General features: G+C 35.5%; 4 protein-coding genes across 12 annotated transcripts in view; 2 read left to right on the top strand and 2 right to left on the bottom strand.

The window, feature by feature from the left end:
- The window catches only part of LOC100742170 (pumilio homolog 2), a 68,121-nt gene extending 60,550 nt beyond the window's left edge, over positions 1–7,571 (top strand). For 3 of the 4 annotated variants that reach the window (XM_012394525.3, XM_012394528.3, XM_033318366.1), the window contains 9 exons: positions 1–52; positions 387–627; positions 1,096–1,260; positions 1,546–1,665; positions 1,746–2,040; positions 2,132–2,372; positions 2,544–2,934; positions 3,015–3,183; positions 3,323–7,571. In XM_012394525.3, the coding sequence (XP_012249948.1) occupies positions 1–52; positions 387–627; positions 1,096–1,260; positions 1,546–1,665; positions 1,746–2,040; positions 2,132–2,372; positions 2,544–2,934; positions 3,015–3,183; positions 3,323–3,638 (1,990 nt within the window). In that variant the 3' untranslated portion in view covers positions 3,639–7,571. The remainder of the gene's footprint in view (positions 53–386; positions 628–1,095; positions 1,261–1,545; positions 1,666–1,745; positions 2,041–2,131; positions 2,373–2,543; positions 2,935–3,014; positions 3,184–3,322) is intronic. The other variant, XM_012394529.3, reaches the window with a different exon arrangement.
- Positions 7,572–10,778: 3,207 nt separating this feature from the next.
- LOC100741209 (pre-mRNA 3'-end-processing factor FIP1) lies at positions 10,779–15,592 on the bottom strand. The gene is made up of 4 exons (XM_003485935.4): positions 15,333–15,592; positions 14,178–15,086; positions 13,720–14,063; positions 10,779–13,641 (listed from the first exon to the last, which is right to left on the bottom strand). The coding sequence occupies exons 1-4, from the start codon at positions 15,510–15,512 to the stop codon at positions 13,521–13,523; spliced, it is 1,554 nt and encodes a 517-aa protein (XP_003485983.1). The 5' UTR covers positions 15,513–15,592; the 3' UTR covers positions 10,779–13,520.
- A 242-nt stretch (positions 15,593–15,834) lies between these two features.
- On the top strand, positions 15,835–17,175 carry LOC100740248 (probable signal peptidase complex subunit 2). Its single transcript, XM_003485927.4, has 3 exons — positions 15,835–15,991; positions 16,356–16,660; positions 16,740–17,175. The coding sequence occupies exons 1-3, from the start codon at positions 15,962–15,964 to the stop codon at positions 16,981–16,983; spliced, it is 579 nt and encodes a 192-aa protein (XP_003485975.1). The 5' UTR covers positions 15,835–15,961; the 3' UTR covers positions 16,984–17,175.
- Positions 17,176–17,231: 56 nt separating this feature from the next.
- On the bottom strand, positions 17,232–23,571 carry LOC100746807 (structural maintenance of chromosomes protein 3). 6 transcript variants are annotated; one of them, XM_024372687.2, is made up of 19 exons: positions 22,769–23,044; positions 22,580–22,683; positions 22,401–22,476; positions 22,134–22,312; positions 21,885–22,043; positions 21,660–21,819; positions 21,304–21,589; positions 21,051–21,225; positions 20,878–20,991; positions 20,549–20,799; positions 20,334–20,477; positions 19,964–20,275; positions 19,556–19,867; positions 18,984–19,476; positions 18,650–18,912; positions 18,365–18,530; positions 18,122–18,260; positions 17,806–18,043; positions 17,232–17,730 (listed from the first exon to the last, which is right to left on the bottom strand). In XM_024372687.2, the coding sequence occupies exons 2-19, from the start codon at positions 22,589–22,591 to the stop codon at positions 17,604–17,606; spliced, it is 3,606 nt and encodes a 1,201-aa protein (XP_024228455.1). In that variant the 5' UTR covers positions 22,592–22,683; positions 22,769–23,044; the 3' UTR covers positions 17,232–17,603. The 6 variants fall into 6 exon arrangements, with proteins under 6 accessions (XP_024228455.1, XP_012249977.1, XP_012249979.1 ...); XM_012394554.3 differs by having other exon boundaries at positions 22,580–22,622; XM_012394556.3 differs by having other exon boundaries at positions 22,580–22,607.
- Positions 23,572–23,663: the final 92 nt, after the last annotated feature.

Genomic DNA, 23,663 nt, shown 5'->3' with positions numbered 1-23,663 from the left:
GGCTGCGGCGGCAGCTGCCGTTCAAGACACTGCAAATAATTTGGCTCAAACTGTAAGCAAGTTAATTAGCTAGCCCGCTTTCCAATGGGACATTCGAATCGGACGCATGTGTTTAGAAATAAATCCTATTGTCGCGACGCAATTTCAGCTATTGCCGATATGTGTCTCGCTGCGTGCAAAGTCTCTCCCGTCGCTCGCCTGTTGAACGTTTCTCGATTAAATTTGGCCGTGGGGATTAAATATAAACTTCGGGCAACAATTTGCCAGCTCATTAACGTTCCTACGTTTCTGTGTCAAACAGCGTTGCTACTTGCTTCTAATATACGGCGTTTTCAAATTAATATTACGTTTGATATACAGTTGATTTTATATCGATGTATTGACAGGTTCAAGGCCAATATCAGGTGATACCGGCGTACTACGATCAGAATGGATCCATCGTAATGGGTGGGGTGCGTGGATTAAGCTCCGCGGCAACCCCTATGAGATTAGTCAGCCCAGCGCCCGTTTTGGTAAACAGAGCTCCGTCACAACCACCACCAGGACCACCGGCTCCACCACCACCGAGTCTATATTCCCAGCCAACTCCTACGTCCCATAGTAACGCAACACCGGGAGAATGTTTGGGTAAGAAGCGTTGTAGTCATAGAGATTGTAATTAAATATCCGGACTGCTCATCAGCATTGTAGATATGTGTTACTTTTTTTCCGACATATTGATTCTGTTCTACGTGGTATACATATATATATAAATCTATATACATATTATGTATAGCCTATACATATGCATGACTCACGATTAAATATATCAGTGAATTTTTGAGAAACAGTTATGCGTATAAATATACATATGTATTTATATATATATATTAACGTCGAATAACTTCTTTGTTACTTGTACATACGTGTATACACGCCACGTATTAACCTGGTGACTAAAAATGTCTAGTACGAATTCGTTGTCGATACCGGAAGCGTGCGTGTGTATGTGTTGGAACGGTGTACCGCTAGGCTTATAGACGGTATAAGGTCGGTAAGGTACGGCAAATTAATTGATAACTAAGAGCGTGTGTGGGTTGCGGGCTTTTGGTGCAGGTCTGGCGGCGTGCAGTGCAGCAGCAGTGGTTGCACAGGCTCAAGCAGTTGCGGTACAGCAGGCACAACAGCAAGGATCGGGACTAGCCGCAGGTTTAGCGGCACTAGGATATGGCGGCTCCCCTCTGGGAGCACTAGGCTCGCCCGCTCAGCTTCAGAGTACAGGTACACATTCCTAGCCAACGAACAACACACTCTTTCGAAACGGATGTTTCAGTTTCAGGCGTCGGCGGTGTCCTCGATTTTTCTCTTTTGTACATAACGACCGCATATGTTTGCATGCTTTGCAAGAGCCTTATCGTTTGTCTTTACACACTTGTCATTTTGAACGTATTCTCCTAGTGACGTCTTTGTATACCTTAAAACAATCATACATCGACAATCGTGAGCTTGTCCCTTAGTGAAATTCGGCTTTTAGAAAATCTCGCATCTCTTCTTATCTGTTCTCAGGTCTAGGTCTTGGAGCTTCTTCGACCGCCCGAAGAGATTCGTTCGATAGAAATACATCTGCTTTCAGCCCTAGCTTGGAATACAGCCGTGCAAAATGGCCTCAGAGTTACGGAGCCCTAGGTACTGATCCGCTGCTCTGTGTGTTGTATAATTCGGAGGGTTAAGTACGTTCGTCTACAGTTGCACGATCTTATTTGCAGGCACAGTAACTGCATCGCCAAGCCCATTAGGATTATCCTTAACACCACCGCCAACTTTGGGAGGGTCTTTAGGTGGACTCGTCGGTGGAGCAAGTCGGGTATCTGCTGCCCCCGGCGCTGAAGCCAAGTTCCGTGCTAGCGCAGTACCAGCTTTAACAGCTAACGGGGTTTTCGGCTCTAGTAGCTCTCTTTTCCCGAACTTGGTGGGCAAACCTGGCCGCAGTGGTACGACAAGCATCGGGGACAAAAATGCTGGTGGACGATCACGTTTGTTAGAAGACTTTAGGAATAACCGGTACGTGCTTTCCCAGTTATCACTCGAGGACACGAGTGTCTCATTGTCTCGTAACACAGCTTATGTTACAAGCAATTCTCATGTACTTCAGATTCCCGAGTCTTCAGCTCCGTGATTTGGCCAATCACATAGTTGAATTCAGTCAAGATCAGCATGGATCCCGTTTTATTCAGCAGAAATTAGAACGTGCTTCGGCTAGCGAAAAGCAGCTTGTGTTCCAAGAGATCCTTACTTCTGCTTATTCATTGATGACCGATGTTTTCGGGAATTATGTTATTCAGAAGTTCTTCGAGTTCGGTACGCCGGAACAAAAATCCACCCTTGCCCAGAAGGTAATTACGACATTCATTTTTATTTACGTATGTAGGAAGTAGATTAAATGATGAATACCTTTGCGTGTCAACTGATACTTGTTGATCGAAAATAATTGTAGCTGAAAGATTAAAGTAGATGCATAAAGTCTTTTAGATCTTTACTAGCGTTCAATTAATCGTTGATGTTAGGTTCGAGGACACGTACTGCCTTTGGCACTGCAAATGTACGGTTGTAGAGTGATTCAGAAAGCTCTCGAATCGATCGGACCAGAACAGCAACAAGAGATTGTCCGTGAACTGGACGGGCACGTTTTGAAATGCGTTAAAGATCAAAATGGAAATCACGTTGTGCAAAAATGCATCGAGTGCGTTGAACCACGAGCACTGCAGTTTGTAATCGGAGCATTCGCTGGTCAAGTGTATTCCTTGAGTACTCATCCCTACGGTTGCAGAGTAATTCAACGTATTCTCGAGCACTGCACTCCTGAACAAACTCAGGGCATTCTTCAAGAGTTACACGCTGCAACTGACCAACTTATTCAAGATCAATATGGAAATTATGTGATCCAACATGTGCTTGGTAATTGTCGTTGCTTAAAAATATATTTATAACTTTCTTTTCCTACCAGAGTAACTCATTCGTACGTGTTTGTTTTATAGAACATGGAAAGCCGGAAGACAAGGCACAGTTAATCAGCAGTGTTAGGGGTAAAGTACTTACTCTCTCTCAACATAAATTTGCGAGCAACGTTGTTGAAAAGTGTGTGACCCATGCTACAAGACAAGAGCGTGCTGTACTCATTGAGGAAGTATGCGGATTTAACGACAAGTAGGTTTCGCAACATATAGAACTTCGATATTTATCAACAAGAATTATTTCCACCAATATTTCTTTTGTTGCAACTTGTTACTAAAATTCGTTTGTACTTGCCATTAACTGCTTAATTTTTATACTTGTTACGAAATAGCGCATTGAACGTCATGATGAAGGATCAGTATGCCAACTACGTGGTTCAGAAAATGATCGATGTAGCAGAACCAGCACAACGTAAAGTACTGATGCACAAGATCCGCCCACATTTAGGTAGCTTGCGCAAGTACACCTATGGCAAGCACATCATTGTCAAGCTGGAGAAATTCTTCATGAAAACTGCATCTGCAATGGGGGTAGCAACACCCGCTGGTGCTACGAGTGGTGGAGGTGATCTTGGTCCTATTGGACCGCCTGCTTCTGCTGCTGGTGCAGTATCTACACCAGCTCAGCAGCCAACGCAGGTTTTATAAGCGTACGGTTTCGGAAAGTAACAACTTGAGGATCTTCGTACGTTCAAAAAAAATACGTACTAAGATCTACGTAATATTTATGCAACGTATCTATCGTCATTAAACATATAATGGACGAGGAAAAAAAAAAGAATGCATTTCAATGTGCCGCTTGTCACGTTGTCCCTTCTTGAAACTATAAAGCTGAAAGAAGAGAATACGCGCGTATTCACTTAAGACGAAAAAAAAGTACTACCGAGATAATTTTTCTTATTTTTGCAAAACCATAAAGAACGAGAGACGCTAACAATTTGTACAGATCAACAAGAATGGACAACGCGAAATTACGGTACGAGGAGAACGAATTTTTAGGTCAAATATGTGTCAGGAAAAATCAACTTCTAAAATAACGTTAGTACAGTGCATTTTTTTCTATTAGTAATCAAACGTGCTGCCGAGTAATATATGAATAGCGATTTACATTGAAATGTCGCGAAAGTTGCATTAATAACGTTCGAGAGCCGAGTTTCCTCACAATAGCTGGATAAGCTTTGAGCAACTATATAAAAGAAACTAGTGCTGAGATGGCTGATTGTATTTTAAACACCACTCGTTTACAATGAGTTTTAGAACAGTTTTAACGGCATGATAGTTCCAACAATTTATGATATACTTCCCCTCATTTTGGGTAAAATTGTTAAGCTCTTTAAACTCAGCACTCTTTTGAAAGAGCGTGGGCCCTGTCCTCTGGCAAACATTTAAACACCTATGAGAAAAGCATAAAACAATGAAAGAACAAGAGGAGAAGTTAGTTGAGTCATACGGCTCATCGTGATTAAAACTCGGTAATAACAACAAAAATTTTGAAGAAGAGAAAATTGTGTTTAGACAGCTAGGATAGATCTTAGAGCTGCATGCATTTATATCGAGTTGTAATGAGGGTGCGATGGCCGTTAACACCATGCACGAAATGTTTTGATCGCAAGTGTACCGTACTATCTTCGCACGCTGAAAATAGTGTTTGTGCGGTATACGTCCGATCATTGAATCGATATCGATTCAGATTCGATAGAGGTTAGGAGCTACAGATATGTTGATTAAATCTAGCATAGCGTTTGACATGGGAATGGAGCTGAGTATCCCATACCTGACCGCTGATCTGCCCCCTTGATTGCTTCAAATTGTTCATAAAAGAAAGAAAAAAAAAAAGAAAGACAAGAGAAGCAAAGAGAAATCGATTTTATTACTCGTTTAACGTTTATAAGAATTTGGAAGATGAATCAGTATATTATGTATATGTGTGTACTTCTCTCGAAGACAGAACTTAACAGGAGATGAAAAGAATGAAACTAAAAGACAGAAACAAAACAATGAGGAGAGACATCAAGTCGTTAGCACGGTTCTCCTTTGTTCATTTTTACGTTTGTCGCTCTGAAGCGCGAAGCATTTTTTTTTCTACTCTCTTACATCCTTTTTGCATCCCTTTCCTTCCGATCCTTGCCCCTCCGCCCTGTTTCTCCTTTCTCCTATTCCCGAGATCCCCAAATTTTGTAAATTGTGATATAAATAAATAACAAATGTGTATAGGTACGACGTGACAACCTTATCGTGAGGAACCGTAAATTCAATGAATATTTTATTTTTCACGGGAATTCTCTCCTTTTTAACGCACTTTGTGAATATCGTGTATTATAATAATTACTAATTATATTAAATTTAAATATGATTTACGTTCTAATGCTGCTGACCCTCGATCAATATACGTTAATATTTCCCTTTCCCTACCGTTTTAAAAATGGTTTCAACCACCCCATCGATCTCCCCATCGATCTCCCCCTCTATACACGTACAGGCACATACATTTATACATACTTTTCAATTGTAAAATATGAAGATTTTTGACGAAGGAAACACTCTAGAGAAAGGAAATCACTTATGTTCGAATTCATCCAAAAATCCCACCCCTTCTGACCCACATCCCCGATAACTCCCTTCCATTTTTAAATAATCGCAGCCATCGCGATTATCGCGGTGATTTTTGAACGTAACCGAGATCCATTGTACATTGTATAAATGATAACGCGTTCTTTAAAAGAAGAAAAACGTCAGGAAATTAATATTCCCAATGCGTATGTATCTATATCTTTTCGCGCCATTCTTTCCCTACGCCTTTACAACACGTTCACACATTAGTTCAACATATTATACACACCAAGCATTTCAATTGTATTATATATACTGATCACACAAGACGGTTGGAAAGAGCACCTCTCAGCTGTTTTCAATAATATCGTACTTGTTCCTTTTAATCGAACTTTCGCATTGTAAAAGGACACGCATAACTATATTTCTCGTATCTTTTTTCTTCTCTGTCTCGCCTCGTCCGCTTTAACGATTAGCTTCGTACATCGTGCATGCATCACGTATTTTTGCATCACTTTCTGTATTCCTAAGATTTTGTACATTCGATGAAGCAGTTCATCGATCAAAGTCATCAATTTCATAGCGTTCTTTTCCGAAGGATTTTCTTTTGTACAATTCACCTATATACCTAGCTCATTTCGGCGACTTTCACGCATACTTCGTTGCGTAGGATTTTTATATTTGTTAAAGACGTATTCCTAGAGGAATAAAAATTCAGATCAGAATTGGAGATTTATTATTCCATTTTTAAGATAAAATTGGAATAACTTGTAGCTCGTTCTTAAGAGGTTTTCTGAGAAATTCGAAGAACAGAACAGCATTTCGAAGCAGAACGTTTCATCTAAATCACTTCACGAGTATGTATGTATATAATTATTCTTCATCGAGAGATTCTCGACGGTTGTACAAAAAGAAAATCTTGCTAAGTTTTTAAATTCGACGTTCGTGTGCGCCGCACATTTGCCACACCTATTTGTATACATTCGAAAAAGGAAGTTCGTTGCGTGTTGCATTCTCACAGCCGATAGGTAGTTGTAATAAGATCGAGTTGTATCTCAACTGTGTACAATGTATAATATTTTGTTAACTTAGGTGTTAAACGTGTAGAATTCTAAAAAGAAACAAAAAATAGAGGAACAAGAAAATAAAGATAGAAGGAACCAGCGCAAACAACTCGAGGTCCGTTAGGGTTTTGTACAAAAAAGATGTGAAAAATAAAAGGGAAAAGGAAAGAAAAGGAAAGAGCCAAAAAGAAAGAAGAGGAAGAAAATAGCCGCTTTCTTTGTAACATATTGTAAATAACGATTTATTAACGAAATTGACAAATTCTTAGGTAAACCCTTTCTCTCTTTCTCTTTCGTCTTTGCTGAAGGATTGCTGTCAAAAAGTAATAATGGCGCGACAGGTTCAAAAGTAGGGAGGAAAAGTTTGGAAATGTTTAGGAGGGGAAGTGCGTAAGACTCAGTACTTATCGGGTTTTAAACGACCGTTCGTTCTTTCTCGTTTGCTTCCCTCCAATCTGCCCACGGATTCTCTGAGTAATTCGATCGATTGGTACTGGTACTCGTGGAGAATGGATGATAACGTACGCGAGCTACCGTTCCCCACACCTGAATTCGATCTTTTCGGAAATCGCTGAGAGGAGGCTGCTCGTTTTAGAGCCGCGAATAGCAAAGGAAAAAAAATGTCAAGGACATAGAAAAACAAAAAGAGAAATTAAAGATGAAAAACAGTGTCACATGTACGATATAACGAAACGGAAAAACTCAACATATACAGGTCAGAGACATTCCAACCGCCACTTTTCATCCTCAGCCGACAGGATACTTTGCCGTTTTTAAAACGCGAGTTACATAAATATGCGACGTCAATATGTTGTATTAATATTTAATAAGGAATGACGATAGTTCCTTCGTCCGTGTAAATCGCGCGCATCATCTGTAAATTAAACGTCGGAATTCAACATCTCATTTGTAATAGAACCATCACGATAATCACCCTGTCGAGTTAGGAAAAAAAAAACGCAAAAAATGAATACCGAAAAGTCACTCAACAGAAGCGAAAATCGAACGCAAAATCTCATGTCTTATCAGCTAAGGTTATTCATTATTATTATACTTTTATTATTATTATAATTATATTATTAATATTCTTATTATGATTCTTATCATTATTATTATTATGATTCTTCTTCTTCTTATTATTATTATTATTGCTATAATTATCAATATTGTTTGATTAACGACCTTCCCTCTACGGATTATTATTGTTATTACTAATAATTGCTTTATACACACTTTTATACATATATACATACATACATACGTGCATATATATATACATATATATATATATATATATATGTATATGTATATGTATATGTATATATATGTATATATATGCGTATATACATATGTGTGTGTGTGTATATATATATATATATATATGAAAACACGAGTATGACAAACTCACGTATATAACGCTTTATAAATATGATACATAAAATAGTACGAACACATTTTTTTATGCTCCGGCTTTTTCATTTTGTCCTTTTGAAGCAAGAGTAAAAAGAAAAGATACAAATCTTTACTTTAATTAAAAGATAAAAAACGAAAAAAAAACAGTTTAGTGCAAATGTTTAGCGATAGGTTGACAACCTTATTGCTGTCGTGTTATATATATGTATACATCTCTAAGCTTCTGAGGAATGGAAAAGAAATTCATCAATAACTTTTGATTATAAATAGTGTAAATTTTTTATATAGCGCGAGAAGGATAAAATAATTATTGGTTGCGCGACTTCTACGATGTGCTCGTGCACCATGTATAAAACAAAACGTAAAGAGCGGGAAAAAGATGGAAAAATCGGAATTATACGTTCATGGTACGCATAACATTACACACGACGGTTTCTCGACTTTTTTTTTTTTGTAACTTTGAACTTTGTATTCTTTCACCGTTCGTTCTTTTCCTGCATTACGGATTGTGCGATCTCAGATCCGTCTGCAAAATTTGTCTAGTTATAGCGAATCGTACATCCTATTCCTTAAGAGCGTGTACTCTTTGTAAAATATGTAAAAGTGCGATACACATTATTTAGTATTTCTGTACACACAGTTTGGTATGTCTTTTTGTAAATTTCTGTGCGATTATACGATTCGTCAGCGAGTAATGAAAAATTTTGTTAATAAAGGATCCGAATCGCGGGATTTGTAACGCAAACAGTATCGGACTTATTCTTGCCTTTAACGAAGAAAAGAGCAAAATAAAACCAGGGGAAAGACGACCGACCGGCTCGTTCGTCTCTTCCAATTTATAGAAGGCGTGTAAACATCCCAATCTAGCAATTCAATTGGACAAAAACCATTGAAATTTGCCGCAGCACAATTCGTATTCATGAAGTTTCGCGCACGCCGATCACATTATCAAAGGAGCATCTTCGTGTCGTAATATCTCTGTATATGTAACGGATCACATGGAACAGTATTTGATAAACGAATGTTTTTTACCGTCTCGTCTAAATTTCAGTTAAACGCCCCATTCTAAATTCTTGTAACTGTAAATGTTCACCAAGAGGGGCACGACGAGCATTTATCGATTAAACGAAATTTATGCGAAAGATAAATTGACTACTGTTTTATATAACAACATTTATCTGCAAACGATCAACACGATGTTCGATTCGGCATATACAGAGATATCGTGCAAGTAATATGACAGCGTTCCCACGTTGCGTTACGTATATCCCTTTGCGCTCCCTTTAAGCCTCTAATATTTGTACTTTAGATACAATCATCTCTTTCTCTTTCGCCCCCATCTATACCCGGACACACGTCACTCTTTCTTGAAGGTATCTTGCGAACATCATGATAAAGAAACAAAGATATACAGAAAACGCAAAATCAAGAAAGGATTCCCGGTGGGAACGCATATGATCCGAAAGAGGAGGACAATTAAGCAACCCTATAAATAATTGATTATACATATATATACATATAAATATATATATATCTGTATATGTATACCTAAAACCTTTGAAAACTATCGATATATGATATATATGTAATAAGTACTATTTAAATATTGTAACAATTGTATATGATTTTAATACTACATGCTAATTGTATTATATATATATGAAAGATCTGCGACCTCCCACTTGTAGAACACACTCGATCGTACACACACACGCAACATACACTCATCTACACACACGTATACGCTACATGTGCATATATCACGCATGCCCTACACACATAGGTAGACATACAAGATCGATATTATTTGGTGATGTGATGATATGCCACGGTATCCGTTTACAAGTATTCAACGAAAAAAAAAAGCAACAGCTTGCCTCTCTTCGTTGAATGCAAGCTTGCGAATACATACAATATACACGAGCGCGCGCGCGCTCACACACACACACACACACACACACACACATACACGCGCGAAAGAAGCACACAGATCTAAGACACCGCGTTCTTCTTCATTTTTCATCTTCGCACCCACCGGTTTCAACTGCCATGGCGCTATACAGTTAATCGAATAACAAAGGAAAACGTGAAATAGTAAATTGATTCGCTACATCCTTGGTTCACCGTTCAGCGTTCCTTTGGCTGCCTCTTTAGGTGACGGGACGCGAATCCGCGCGCGGTCGCACGCGTGAACCAAGGAAGGACGAAGAGGACGTAGAAGAACATCCACGGGAATGGTGCGCCCTGATATTAAGACTGATGTACAGTAGCGCGCTATTCTCACCGCAGAGATATCGTCATTTTCATTACATTACATAATCTCACGGTATACACGTACACATCTATCCTCGACACGGTTACACGAAACAACCACGGATTCGCAGGGCTAATTGAACATATATATATAAATATATATATATCGTATATATTTGTCAGATATATGTCATATATGTATGCGTACACTCGTTTGCCACGCCACTGGCTCTTACACTTGCACGCGGGTCGACTCGTGTCATTCATGATTTTTCTTTCGATATTTAATCGTATGCGCGTGTACATTGTTGCGAATTAAATGTCGTTCATTTCGGCGAAATGAAAAGAAAAAGGCGTCATCGGCTAAATCGTAAGCTATTTGTAATATATACGAAGCATGTATAAGCTGTAATTATAAATTGTTTGACATGTTGCGTTGCTCGATTCGCCTGGAAAGGAGAGGTGTGAAATTTTGTGACAACACGGTGTAACGTTTTTAAAAGCTCTCTTCTTATTTTTTTAGCTTCTTGTTAACATTATCGTTTCATGATAACAGTCGTTCATACGTTGAACGTAATGGAAAAGAAAAAGACAATTGTTGTTCGATAATCGCGCGAGCAATGTACGAGCCGGTGATGCTTCTGGGACACACGGTAGATGCAGAGGGATATAAAGAACAAGAAATGTATTCCATGTTAGCGGATAATTAGATAAGTGGGACGGACAGGCATACGGATTAAAACAAAAAAATTGCGTAACTTGTATATTAGTGTATAGAACGTAGAAACGATGAAATAGCCACGAAAAGAATCATTTTCGACGATGTTTTTTACAAGCAGGCAGAACAGTGCGAGTAGATTAAAGAGACAAAAAAAAATGATAAAAAATACGTCATTGTACCATTTAAGTAAAAACTAAAAAAGGAAAAAACTAACGAAAGAGAGCATGTCAAAAAAAAAAAACGGTTTATAAAAAATGCACTAGCGACGAAAGAGAGCCACTACAAACCGCCACCTCGAAAGAAAAACGTTTAAAAAGAAAAAGAAGAAAGAAATAATAAGAAATAAGTAATATACACTCACTCCTCGGTAAAAAAAAAGAGCGTAGATTTTTTTAAATAGTCACGCGTCGATGGTAGAATCGACGTACCGGAATTTTTCGAGAATAAAGAGTACGCGAGAAATAACGCACGCGAGATCACTTTTTACGAGCACATGAAAGCCAGAAGACGAATGGTTTCATGCAATAAGTTTTGTTCTTCCCACGATTACTTGTTCCTTTCTTGTTTAACGACATACCGTGTTCGTTCGTTCATCGATTATCGCATTCTTGTTTTTCTGTTGATCGATTCTTTAATTGGGATATACGAATTCGTTTTGACTCGTGGTGGTAGCGGTTCCTTAACATTGCCCAGGTCCAAAGAGTTCTGTTTTGCGGCTTTACGTTAGACGTTCTGTCAAACCAATAATATGCAAAGCGTTTCCGCCGATATATATGTATTGTAAAACTATTTCCAAGAACGATACACATCGTTACGGTATTATTATATACTAATTAGCGTCTTTGTCGATTGTATTTCATATTTTCTAGAACGTTAAATAAAAAGGATTTTCGAATCTGAATATAATGTGAAAGGAGGATGTCGTGATAACTTATTACAATAAAACGAAAAAAAAAGGGAAAAAAGGAAAACAACACGAAACGAAGAAAAATTTCCACATTTTCCTGTTCATTCAATCGATTCAGTGTTCTCGCGCTCTTTTAGATTTTCTCGTCGCGCAAGCTTTGCTCTTTGGATCCAGTGCATTTCCGGTTACTTCGAATCAAACGTTATTCCAACTTATTTCGTCGTTAGTGTTCATGCTTTTTGCTTATGCGTTTATTTTTTTCTTTATTCTCTTTTCTTTATTTTGTACATCGTTTTGTATTAAATGCTGTATTTTTTTTTTTTTGTTTATTAAAACAAAATATTAAAAGTAAAAAGTAAGGACAAAGCGTGTCAATGCAATTGCATTTTTACAACCGTAAGTGCTCTCCATTAAAATTGTCGCACTAAATAAAACTACAAGCGTTTACTTAGTCGAGTTAAATATTCTTTAGTATATTTTTTAAATGGTATTTGTTCGTATTGTAAACCTTATAACTAGTAGATGCATTAATTAATTAGTATGATAATTATATATATATGCTTTCTGTTGCTTGAGTTTTGTCTTATTTTTCATTTTTTTTTGTATACAAGAAATACCTACCTTAAATATTATTTATTGTCATCTCCTACACCGATGATTCGAGACAATTTACGTGTAGGGCGATCTACGTTCTCGCTTACTTTTCTTAAATTTTTATTGACAGATTCACAAATAATTCAGTGGATCACTTTGAATTTCGAAAGCGCGCTTAAAATTCCAAAATAACTATTCGAAAATAAGAAAATTGAAATTAAAACGTAGGTAGCCGTACTGGTAGTTTGTCTTGATTAGCATTTTACTCATTAGTAGACGTACCTAATGCATCAGGTATACACCACACCTTTACACACTTACACACTCGAAAAAAATAAAGAATTAACGGTATTCTAAATGTAACGTGTATATGATGGCTGTACAAATGTAACATTTTTTTCCATTATGTATGATGATATTAATGATAATGAAAAATGGAAAGATTTGATGCAAAAAAATGTGGTATAATTGAATTTACAAAAAGAGAAAAAAGAACTCGCGCGTGTACGCATCGATCGGTACGAGTCCGACTATGTAGTCGGTATGAGTATCGATCAATTCACTCCCGAGTGATTTACCAATAAACTACTATTACTTTTAATTATTATAAAATACCATTTCTGTAATAACATTATGATATAAAACCATACATTGAATGGCAAATCTTAGTAGTTTTGGTGTCCCGTGCCTGTTTCCTTGTAGATCTACCAACCACAAATTTATTGTAAATAGTGTAACACGTATACAATACGCATTAAATATGAGGATTGTAATGAACATTTCGTATCGTTAAAGATAAAGTTTATTGGTACTATCTATAACTTATTCGTTGGCTAGGATCGCGGAGAATGTCATACAAATCTTGATCAAACGATTTGTCGCTGTCTCTTAAGAGTTCGTGCGACAATTGTACCAACATATATTCTTGAAAGTAACGTATGAAAAATTACATTATTAAATGAATCGACATCTTAAATTCAGCATACCAATGTGATCACGGATATATGTAAATACATATTTTCTTATTTTTATTCGCTCTCTTCTTTGGAACGTTCTCTTTCAGAGCGTCTAGATTTCTTCTTACGCCGACTTGGGCTTCTGGACCTCGATTTGTGTCTACGAGATCGCGATCTGGATCGATGTCGATGTCTAAAACAAAAATATGGCAAGTATTGTTATTGTTCTATTGACACGGTATCAAATTTTAATTCCGCAGTGCTTCGTTACCGGTCTTTGTGTCGATACTGAGATCGAGATCTGTCACGATCTCTTTCTTCATCTCGCGACATCGAGTCTCTTTCTCTGTCTCGTTCTCTAATCATAGAATCCTTTTCACGCTCACGATCGCGATCTCTATCCTTATCTCTTTCTCTGTCCCGTCCCATCGAATCTAGTTCTCTGTCGCGATCTCTTTCTCGTTCTCGATCTCTTTCACGATCTCGAGAATCTCTAGGTGGCATTATAGGAGGAATATTTGTAGGAGGAACCATAGTTGGTATCGTTTTTGGGCCAGTATCTTTATCATCTTCTCCCTCTGTCATTGGAATAGCTAAATTTGTCGGTTGCCATGTCTAAAGTAAAAAGAATAATCAAATTTTTTTTAGAAATAAAAAGCTACTTACTGCTTGACATCATGCAGTGGAAAGATCAGATTTGTAGGATAAATAAGATTGTTTGAGATATACCGGATCATTGCCCCATTGATTATCTTGTGTAGGCTCATAGCTTTGATAATATGGATCTGTTTCTGGGATATAAAAAGGAGCTGGCTCTCCAGGGTATCCAGGAGGAGGTATATCAAATGCAGGAGGCATTCCTGCTCCTGGAGGTGGCACACTCATATCAGGATAACCTGGCTTCCTAGAGTACTCTCTCCTATCTGCAGTCATTACTTGTATCACATTTCCTTTTGGCGGAGATTTATCAAGATTTCTTCTGGAAGCCAAACCTGAACTACCAATTACATCTATTGTCCCTGCCATTTTTCTTCCTGGAGGCGGACCTGCTCTTTTTGGCCCCATTATACCAGAATATTTACTGTTATCATTAGTAATTGCAACTTGAGGTACCCTCATGCTGCCTGCATTACCACCGCCTCCTCCTGCATTCAATATTAAGCCTACTCCAGACTCACTTCTCATTCTCTTTTGTCTTTCGCAATAAGCTCTCCATGTTTCTTCATTAAAGCCATAATTAAAGTAATCGGTAATATCTGCACCAGGTTGCCTCCAAGGTTTGTCTTCTAATTGATCTAAATTAAACTCATGAGCAGGCATTCCATTGATAACGCCTATAGTTTCGAATTCATCTATACTAAATTTTCCAGGTTGCTTATTCAATTTATCTGGTACTCCCGATGCATTTGTGAGTAATCCTCCTCTTTTGATATTGAGGCTACCATATGCCGGGGTCGATTTAATGTCACCTATGACAACGTGTACGTCGTCATCGGAATCCGAATCACTAGCGGCTTCACCATCTTCTTGACTGGAAACTTCTCTTACACCATTTTTGTTCACTTCTGTATTGTTTTCGTTCTGAACGTTATCGGCTCGAGAAGACTCTTCCTCCTGTGGTTCTGTTCCTTCAGGCGTCTATGAAAATAAATGTCATTTCAATATTGTACTTAGTTTCAGATCGTTTACCTCTCAAATAGGTTATATTGTGCGAGTAATAAGGTATATTTTAATTATGATAAAATATCTTTATTGATACTCTAATCATGCATATATTCCGTATCAAAAGAGCTTAAACATTTAGTTCATTGTATTTATCTTCATTCAATTTTTTTAATGGAATCCAATAGCAATAACCGGATGAATAGGTTAGAAAAGGTATACCTCTGTTGGTGCATCAGGAACATTTTCTGTTTTTTGATCTTCCAAGGGTTCTGACTTTTCTTGTATCGTAACAGGGAGCGAATCATTTTCTTGGCTTTCTGGTTGAGCAGACGTTGGTGTGTATTCTTTTCCGTCAGTCGAATCTCCATACAACCATTGATCCTCATTTTCATCCGCCATTTTTCCTCTCCTTTAACTTGACAACTAAAGAAATACCATAGATATATATTGCTATGTTCATGAGAAACATAGAACTATACATCCTTTGATACGCTTAAATAATCAACGAGCTCTTCTGCCTGCAAGTTCGCCAACCTTCCAGAGACTAGTATAATAATTAACTCTCTGTAATTAATTATAATTTAAAGCGTTCAATGTACAATATCTTTATTAATTTATCTTAAGAAATAATTTGTCTACATTTCTTTTAATCATTCATAAGGATAAAAGTGTGATAAATCATGTACCGATTATCCATAGTAAAACAAAAGTATTCTTAGAGTGGTATGAATGTACCAAAAGGTTTAATGATTTGACGTGTACAACTAAAGATCATCGCTGGTACAACTCTATATACTGAATTACTATAGTTATAACTATAACTGTTTTGTTACAAGATTGTGGTTAAGATGGGTCCGGATAAGAATGCAGAAAATCTTGTAAGTTTAATTGTATGACTTTACTAAATGAATGCTTAATAAAGTATGTATTCTGAATTTTCTAGCACCAATGTAAAGATTTATTGATATACAACTTAGCTATAACATGTGTTAGAACACGCCACGTATGACGCTTCAACAACATAAAAATTGTAATTTATTTCATTTTTCTGTGTTTACTAATGGGAATTTATTCGGAATAACATTATGTTTTTTTCTAATCATTATCAATTTATCTTTTATACATGTCTGAAATAAATTTCTGTTCGCCGGTATTAAATACGAGACGCTACTGTAACACACAATAATTTAATTCATTTATTGCTTAGATAATTTAATTTTTTTCTAAAATTTATTGTTTCAGGTAATCAAAATTAACAAATGGGATGGATCTGCAGTAAAGAATGCATTAGATGATGCAGTTAAGGATGTACTTACAAAAAAATACAATTACATAGAGAATTTTGCTTTATTGGATGGAAGATTAGCTCTATGTGGAATTGCTATAATGGTTGCAGTTGTTGCCCTCCTCTGTGATTATTTATATCCTTTCCCTGCATCAAAGCCTGTGTTACTTGTTTGTGTTTCGTTATATTTCTTTTTAATGGCACTTTTGACTTTTTATACAGCATACAAAGAAAAGGGTATATTTGTTGTAGCCATTGAAAGGTAAAGTACATTAAATCTGATATTGTTTACTGTTTCCTAAGACTGTAAATAAGTTGCAAATTATCATATTTTATTTCAGAGATCCAGCAGGTTTTAATCCAGATCTGGTTTGGGAAGCAAGCTCATATTTAAAGAGACATGATGACAAATATAATCTTGTACTATCCGTCAGAAGTACAGCCACAGGAAACGTGAATGAAACTAGTGTTACAAAATCTGTTGCAAATTTTATTGATATCAATGGTATTGTTATACCAGAATTAATAGAAAACGTGGTAATAAGTATGCATGATAGCTTAACTAATCAACGTAAAGAAAAGTAGCAGGAGGAATGATATTCAATTGAACGCAATTATTTCTTTTTTTACAATTCATGGAACAATTGTCTTTTTAATATTCCATATACATACTTCATATTGGTGTAAATCTGTCTCAAAAATAAAAATCCGACGATTTTTGGCATACGTATTGTAATTCGTTTTTAAATACAATAGAAAAACAAATATAAACTTTTACATAGTTGTTAATAGAATAAAAATTTTCTGTATTCCTTTACGTTACTAGTGAATTATTTACATGATTACGTGATGCTATATTTGACAATTTCAGTTTCAATATCACAGCTGAAATTAAATGAATGATGGCCATTGAAATGTGATTTATGCATATCTTTAACAAACGAGGAATAAAGAAAACAAAGTAACAAATGTTTAGAGTATATAAATATCTCGTGACTTACCGATGTAAAATAAGTGATTATTCATTGTTCCCTAAACAGGTACATTAACATAAAATGTGCAGTTTTATTTTTAAAAAAGTTGTAAAAAAAAAAGAATAAACGCAATATAGTTCGGCTAATTTACACCCTATATAAACCTCGCTTTTGAAAAAAATAACCGTTTCCAGGTCGATGATATAATTTATAAATAGTTCATATTTTACATTAACCGTGGGTTGTATCGTCTTCTACAAAATCTGCTGCTTCTTCTCGTGTTACACATACAACGTGAGAAACTTTATTTCTGAATTTGACGCCATAAAATTTGTTCGCGTGTTGCAGCAATTCTGGTCTATAACACAATTAATTATGTATGTGATTGTACAAAAAATTATATATTAGTTCAGAAAAAATAGTAGAGAGTTACCTGAAGGTTGTTGTGATAAATTGTGCATCGGAACTAAGTTCATGGATCATATCCGCTACAGCTTTTCTGTGCTGCGCATCTAGCGCTTGGTCAATTTCATCAAATAAGTAAAATGGTGCTGGGTCACATTTTTGGATAGCAAATATCAATGCTAATGCTACAAGTGATTTTTGTCCTCCAGACAATTGATTCATTTCTCTCATTTCAGCTCTATGGCCAGTGAAAGATACTCGTATGCCTGTACCAAAAAAGATTTCGTAATGATTTATTTATTTATTGTTTACTAACAAAGATAGAAAGCTGCTTCTTTTCTTACCAACACCGATAAATCTATCAGAATCAGCTGCTTCTGTCGTCGTATCGTCTCCTTCGTCACCATCTGCTGTTTTCATAACTAACTGAGCATGACCTGATGGTACAAGCTTTTTGAACACTTCGCTAAAATATTTACTTACCTAAGTATGAAAAGAACGATTTGAGTGCTTCACTTGTAACAGTTAAAAGGTAAATGGCGAAACAGTATCACAATGTAAGCATAGAATAAAATTACATTACATACTTGTTTGAATGTAAATTGAATTGCTTCGCATTTACGTTGTTCAAGTACTGACATTAGCTCTTTAATTTTTTCATCACCTCTATCTAATTCTTCTTTTCTTTTTACCAATTTCTCTTTCTGATCACTAAATGACATGAATTGATCTAATGCTTTTTTATTTACATGACTAAAACAAAAGGTAATAATAGAAGTTATTATAACATAACATAAAACATTTTCATATCTTTATATGTGTAAATAACACATAAAATATATAAATATACATAAAATATATTGTTAGTTTACCTGTATTTCTTTAAATGATTATTAGCTTTTTCCATTTCTTTAAATAACTGTTTAGTAGTCAGAGTACTAAATTTGGAATATACTTCTTGACTAGGTAATGCACCAAGTTCAGTAATTTTTTGTGTACATTCTACTATTTTCTGTTGTAAAATGTTCAATTTGCTGGCTAGTTTCTCTAGATCCTTAGCATCTGCTTCTATTTTTTCCTGTGCTTCCTTCTCCCTGGCTTTCCACTTTTCGACCTCTGCAGATTCCGCTTTTTGCTACGAAGGACTTTATACATATATAACATGTATTAGGCTTAATATATTTAGGTAATAATTTTTATATTTACCTTCTTTATAGCATTAGTTACTCTTTCATTCTGAGCTTTAAAATCTGCATTTACTTTCACTAATCTTTTTTCAATATCCCCTAGTTGTGCTTTTGATGATTCTAATTGACGTTGTCGATCCTCTACTGATATCTCTTGCAATGCCTGAACCAATTCGTCTTTTCTTCTGACCAAATTATTGGTTAATAGATTTTCCAATTTATTTTTCTCAGCTTCTAATCGCATTCGCTTAGCAAATGCTTCTTTGTTATCTTTTGTTAAGCGCCTTATGTCATCGTTTAACGTATCAACTTGACGTTGATCAGCAACAGACAATTGTGCCATGAGTTCTTGATGTAATTCACTTTCCAAGCCTTCTTTCGTTGCACGCATTGCTTCTAAACTCGATGTACACTGCGCTAGACTTCTTTCTTTCGGTGTGCGATATCTTTCTATTGCACTTAATTCTTCCTTCATAAGTCGTATTTCTGCTTTCATTTTATCGTATACGTCTCTATAAAAATAAGAAAATTGTCGGATTTCTAATTGTTATGTTTCATACAAACATTCATTTTCATCTTTCAGTAACCTACTTAGCTTTACTATTTTTAGTTTCAGTCCTTTGCATTTCACTAACATAAGAACTGATATTTTGGTCCGCTTTTCTGATTTCTTCTTTAAGAGTAGAAAACTGAGACTCGAGAGATGAAATTTGAGCTATTAACTCTGACCTAGTTTTCTGTATTTCTAACCGGGATCTTAGTGTATTAAAGTATCCGCCCGTTAAAGATCCTTTTGAGGATACTTGATCACCTTCAAGAGTCACACAATCCAAACCCGAGGTACGAGCCAAATTTGTAGCGGCTTCTAAATTACGACAGATTAATGTTTTTCCAAATATATACCTGCATTTAAAATTAAACATAAAAATATTTCGTATTTTATTGTTTTATAATTTTATATCAATTAAATGTATTACTAAAAACTTTGCTATTATTTACCTCATAGCTTTATCATACTTCTGATCGTAATTTAACTGCGATATCATAGGTATGGCATCACCGGTTTCTGGATAATCTATATCTTTTACATGGAGTCGATTTAAAGGCATAAATGTTACTTCCCCCGGAAGACGCTGATTATTCATTTCTTTTAAAATTTTTGTTCCAAATTTGTCAGTTTCGACAATATGATGAAATAAACGATTTCCTGCAGTCACTTCTACAGCCATATAAACACTCTTGTCGCAACTAAAATTTTCAATCACAGGCCCATAATAACTACTTACCTCATGGGCCATATCTTTACGAGTTCTGGAAAGAAAACGTACATTAGAAAATAACATTTTCAAATTACTTAAATAATGCTTACCGAAATGTATCCAACACTTTTCGTACGCTATCTCGACCATTTAAAATAGGTTTCCCCGCCATAGATCGTAAGCTTTGATCTGCCTTGGCCAAATCTTCTTTTAGTCCAGATAAATTGAGTTGTAATACACTCTCTTGTCGATATCTATAACGAAAATTTAGCTTATATTTCGTAAAAATTCTTTAATTATACAAAAGGCTACATAATAAACAAACTGTTCTTTTCGAGTAGCTTGACACTGATCCTTTGCTTTGGTAAGTTCATAATATTGTTTATTGTGCTCGTCTATCGAAGTTCGTTGCTGTTCCATTTCGCGTGTGTGTTCTTCGATCTTTTTTTCTAAAGTAATTTGTTTTTCTGCATCTCGTTTTAAGTCTTCGCTGATTTTTCTTTCATGTTCTTCTTTATCTTTAATTTGTTTGGTAAGTTGTTTAAGCTCATTTTGTATCCACTTATCTCTTTCATCCTAACACGAAGGAATTATTAAAATAAATTATTGGAATTTCCTATATCTTTTTGCACGCAATTATGTTGTATTAAATACCCTGCTGGTAAATTGACTGCCACGACCCTGCTTGGCATATAATTCTTTCCGTTTTTGCTCTTTTAATTGCAATTCACGCGTACATTCCTCTTCAACACGTTTCATTTCTTCATACTAAAATAATAATTATTAACGAAATTATTATCAAGCATATTAATAATGATATAACTTACTTCCGGTTTTAGTTCTTCTAATTCTGCTTCTCTTGCTGCAATGTTTACTTTTAATTTTTCTAATTCTTGTTGAGCACGTTTTCGACTATCATTATCTCCTTTTACTTCTTCCAATAAATCATTAATAGTTAATGTTAACTTAGTTTTCTCTTTTAATAATTGTTGTTGTTCAGCACTGAAAATTTTACCTTCAATTTACAACTAATATAAACAATTGTTTTAAATTATTCACATGTAATCTTAAGAATATTACCTTAGTGTATCCCGTTCTTCTTTTGCAGTTTGCACTTCTTTCTTTGCTTCCTTAAGGCGCTTTGTTGCTGCTCTCACCATTTCCTGTGCAGTTTTTGCTTCTGCACATAATCTGGCTTGTTCAGCCCCGCTATTAGCTCTAGACTTTTCCAGATCTTCTAACTTTCTTTTATTCTCTTTGAGCTCTCGTTCGTGAATTGTATATTCTAAACATCGACGCTGTTTATCCCAACATTGATATTCTTTAAGTTCCTCTTTTTCTTCTTCTAACGTTTTTAGACGTTCCTCTGCAATTATACGATTATAAATTACTAATTATTTTTCAAAACGATATCATTAACTTAAACAATAATTTACCTATAGTTCTTAAAAAATCTTGAATTTTTTCTAGTTTCCCTTCGGTTTCTTTTAAAATAAATTTTGATTCTTCTCTCCTGTCATCATATACTCTAGTACCAGCTACTTCCCTTAACAATTTAAGTCTTTGAGAATCAGGTGCTGTTGCCATTTGATTGATCTACACAATGCAATGTATCATATTTTTCCCGTTCTTATAAATCACAAATACACCACGAAGCATACCTTTCCTTGCTTTACAATATAATATGGATTCGATCTTGAAAATCCTGCTGATTCTAACAAATTCATCACATCATTCCTTGTTACTATCCTTTTATTAAGAAAATACTGATCCTTCTTTGAGCCAATTACTCTTCTCAAATATACTTCTTCTTTATCAATCTATAAGAACAAATAAGGTAGAGATTGCAACAGAAAGTTGTTAAATAAACAATAATGCATGAAAATTATGTAATAGCAAATTTTACATACCGGTAATCTCCCATCAGAATTATCAAATATAATTTCCACATGTGCAGAAATAACTCTTGGTCCTGTGCCCTCGTGCAATAAAGCTTGTCTCTGTTCAGGTCTGAGATGAGAAAATTCATCACTCAAAACAAATTGGATTGCATAAAAAAAATTGCTCTTGCCAGAACCATTTCTTCCAACTTGACGTTCAGAGAAATCATTCATAAATTTGATTAAAAAACATATTATATACCATTAAAATGATGTAAATGAAATATATGCACATACCTACTACATTGTGCCTTGGATCAAAGGGTTCTACCACTGTTTGTTCACGATATGACTTGAAACCTTGTATAATCACCTGATCACAGAAAGATTCATTGCGTATAAATATGAATTGCACGTCTTAAAATTGTAAGTTTCCTTATATAAAAATTTTTATCTACATATTTCTAATTACTTACAATACTGAACATAAGTATTGACCTTTTCCTTAAAATGAAATATCTGTTTTAAAATCGGACAGAGCAACTTGATTTTTTTTTTAGAAGTTAGATGGATTAATTTGCTACATGACATATAAAACACATTTTGAAAAATTACAATTTTTCGGAATCGCGAAGAAAATAGTAAAGATCAAACTATTAACAAACCTTTTCATCTGAACATACAGTTATAGGCCGAAAGTCGCGAAAAATTACGATTTTCACCAATTTTAGCTGTTTGTAGCTCATAGCAATGTTAACTGATTTCGATTAAATCTTCAGCATGTGTACAACTGACTTAAATTTATAAGACGCATTTTCTTAATTTTCATTAAAAGCTCAAATGAAAAGGTAGTAAAATGTGATTTTCACTGTTTTTATCGTGATTGTGCCCAATTGCATTTCTAAAAAATTATTTTTTATGCATCATTCAATAAATTAATCCTTCTAAGTTTGATATTTATTATCCTTCTAATTTCACAAAAAAAATCGAGACATTTGGTTCAATTTTATAAAAAGTTTTTCCATTTTACAGGGTGTGCCAATACTTATGTTCGGCACTGCACGTAAGTAAATTTACATGTGTGGTTACATTTTCTGAAGGTATTAATCTAACTGTGTAATCGCGTAATATATTCATACCGAGTGTAAAGGAATAGAGGCATCGTGCGTAAATCAATGTTTACGCGTGTTAACACTAAACGATAGTAGCCATACTTCTAACGAACGAAGAGCGTCTATCAAAAGGAAGTTGTAGAAACCGCGCAAAAATAGACAAGAACTTAGAGGATATTCTAAATCTTTTTTGTGGTACCTGTTTGATATACATGGTGCGATTATTATTCACACGAGTGTTTCTCGTGTTAACACCCTACAACAACTCAATCAGAACCTTAAATTCTCTGTCACTGAATGGAACAAAAACGTTCAACCGACTTGTTGGCACAGCGACATTTGTAAAATAATCTGCAAGGCGACGGTATAACAAAGTTCCTAGATTTGGGCGGGAGACGCGTTTTCGTGGCCACTATAGAAACAAAAAAATACCATTTTCTAACCAAAG

This window comes from Bombus impatiens, unplaced genomic scaffold, assembly GCF_000188095.3.
Source record: "Bombus impatiens unplaced genomic scaffold, BIMP_2.2 scf_0091, whole genome shotgun sequence".
NCBI classification, from domain to species: Eukaryota; Metazoa; Arthropoda; class Insecta; order Hymenoptera; family Apidae; genus Bombus; species Bombus impatiens.
Note: the sequence above shows the minus strand (reverse complement) of the source record. Positions and strands in the feature narration are given on the sequence as shown.

Excerpts from the sequence above, each read along its gene's own strand:
- LOC100740248 (XM_003485927.4), top strand. The coding sequence starts at position 15,962 with ATGGGTCCGGATAAGAATGCAGAAAATCTT. Across the intron at positions 15,992-16,355 it reads ATAAGAATGCAGAAAATCTT|GTAATCAAAATTAACAAATG; the intron begins GTAAGTTTAATT and ends TTATTGTTTCAG. Across the intron at positions 16,661-16,739 it reads TTTGTTGTAGCCATTGAAAG|AGATCCAGCAGGTTTTAATC; the intron begins GTAAAGTACATT and ends ATTTTATTTCAG.
- LOC100746807 (XM_033318367.1), bottom strand. The coding sequence starts at position 23,240 with ATGAATATATTACGCGATTACACAGTTAGATTAATACCTTCAGAAAAT. Across the intron at positions 22,044-22,133 it reads ATTCTGATGGGAGATTACCG|ATTGATAAAGAAGAAGTATA; the intron begins GTATGTAAAATT and ends TTGTTCTTATAG. Across the intron at positions 19,868-19,963 it reads AAGTATGATAAAGCTATGAG|GTATATATTTGGAAAAACAT; the intron begins GTAAATAATAGC and ends TTTTAAATGCAG.
- LOC100741209 (XM_003485935.4), bottom strand. The coding sequence starts at position 15,512 with ATGGCGGATGAAAATGAGGATCAATGGTTGTATGGAGATTCGACTGAC. Across the intron at positions 15,087-15,332 it reads TTCCTGATGCACCAACAGAG|ACGCCTGAAGGAACAGAACC; the intron begins GTATACCTTTTC and ends TTATTTTCATAG. Across the intron at positions 14,064-14,177 it reads ATCAATGGGGCAATGATCCG|ACATGGCAACCGACAAATTT; the intron begins GTATATCTCAAA and ends TTTTTACTTTAG.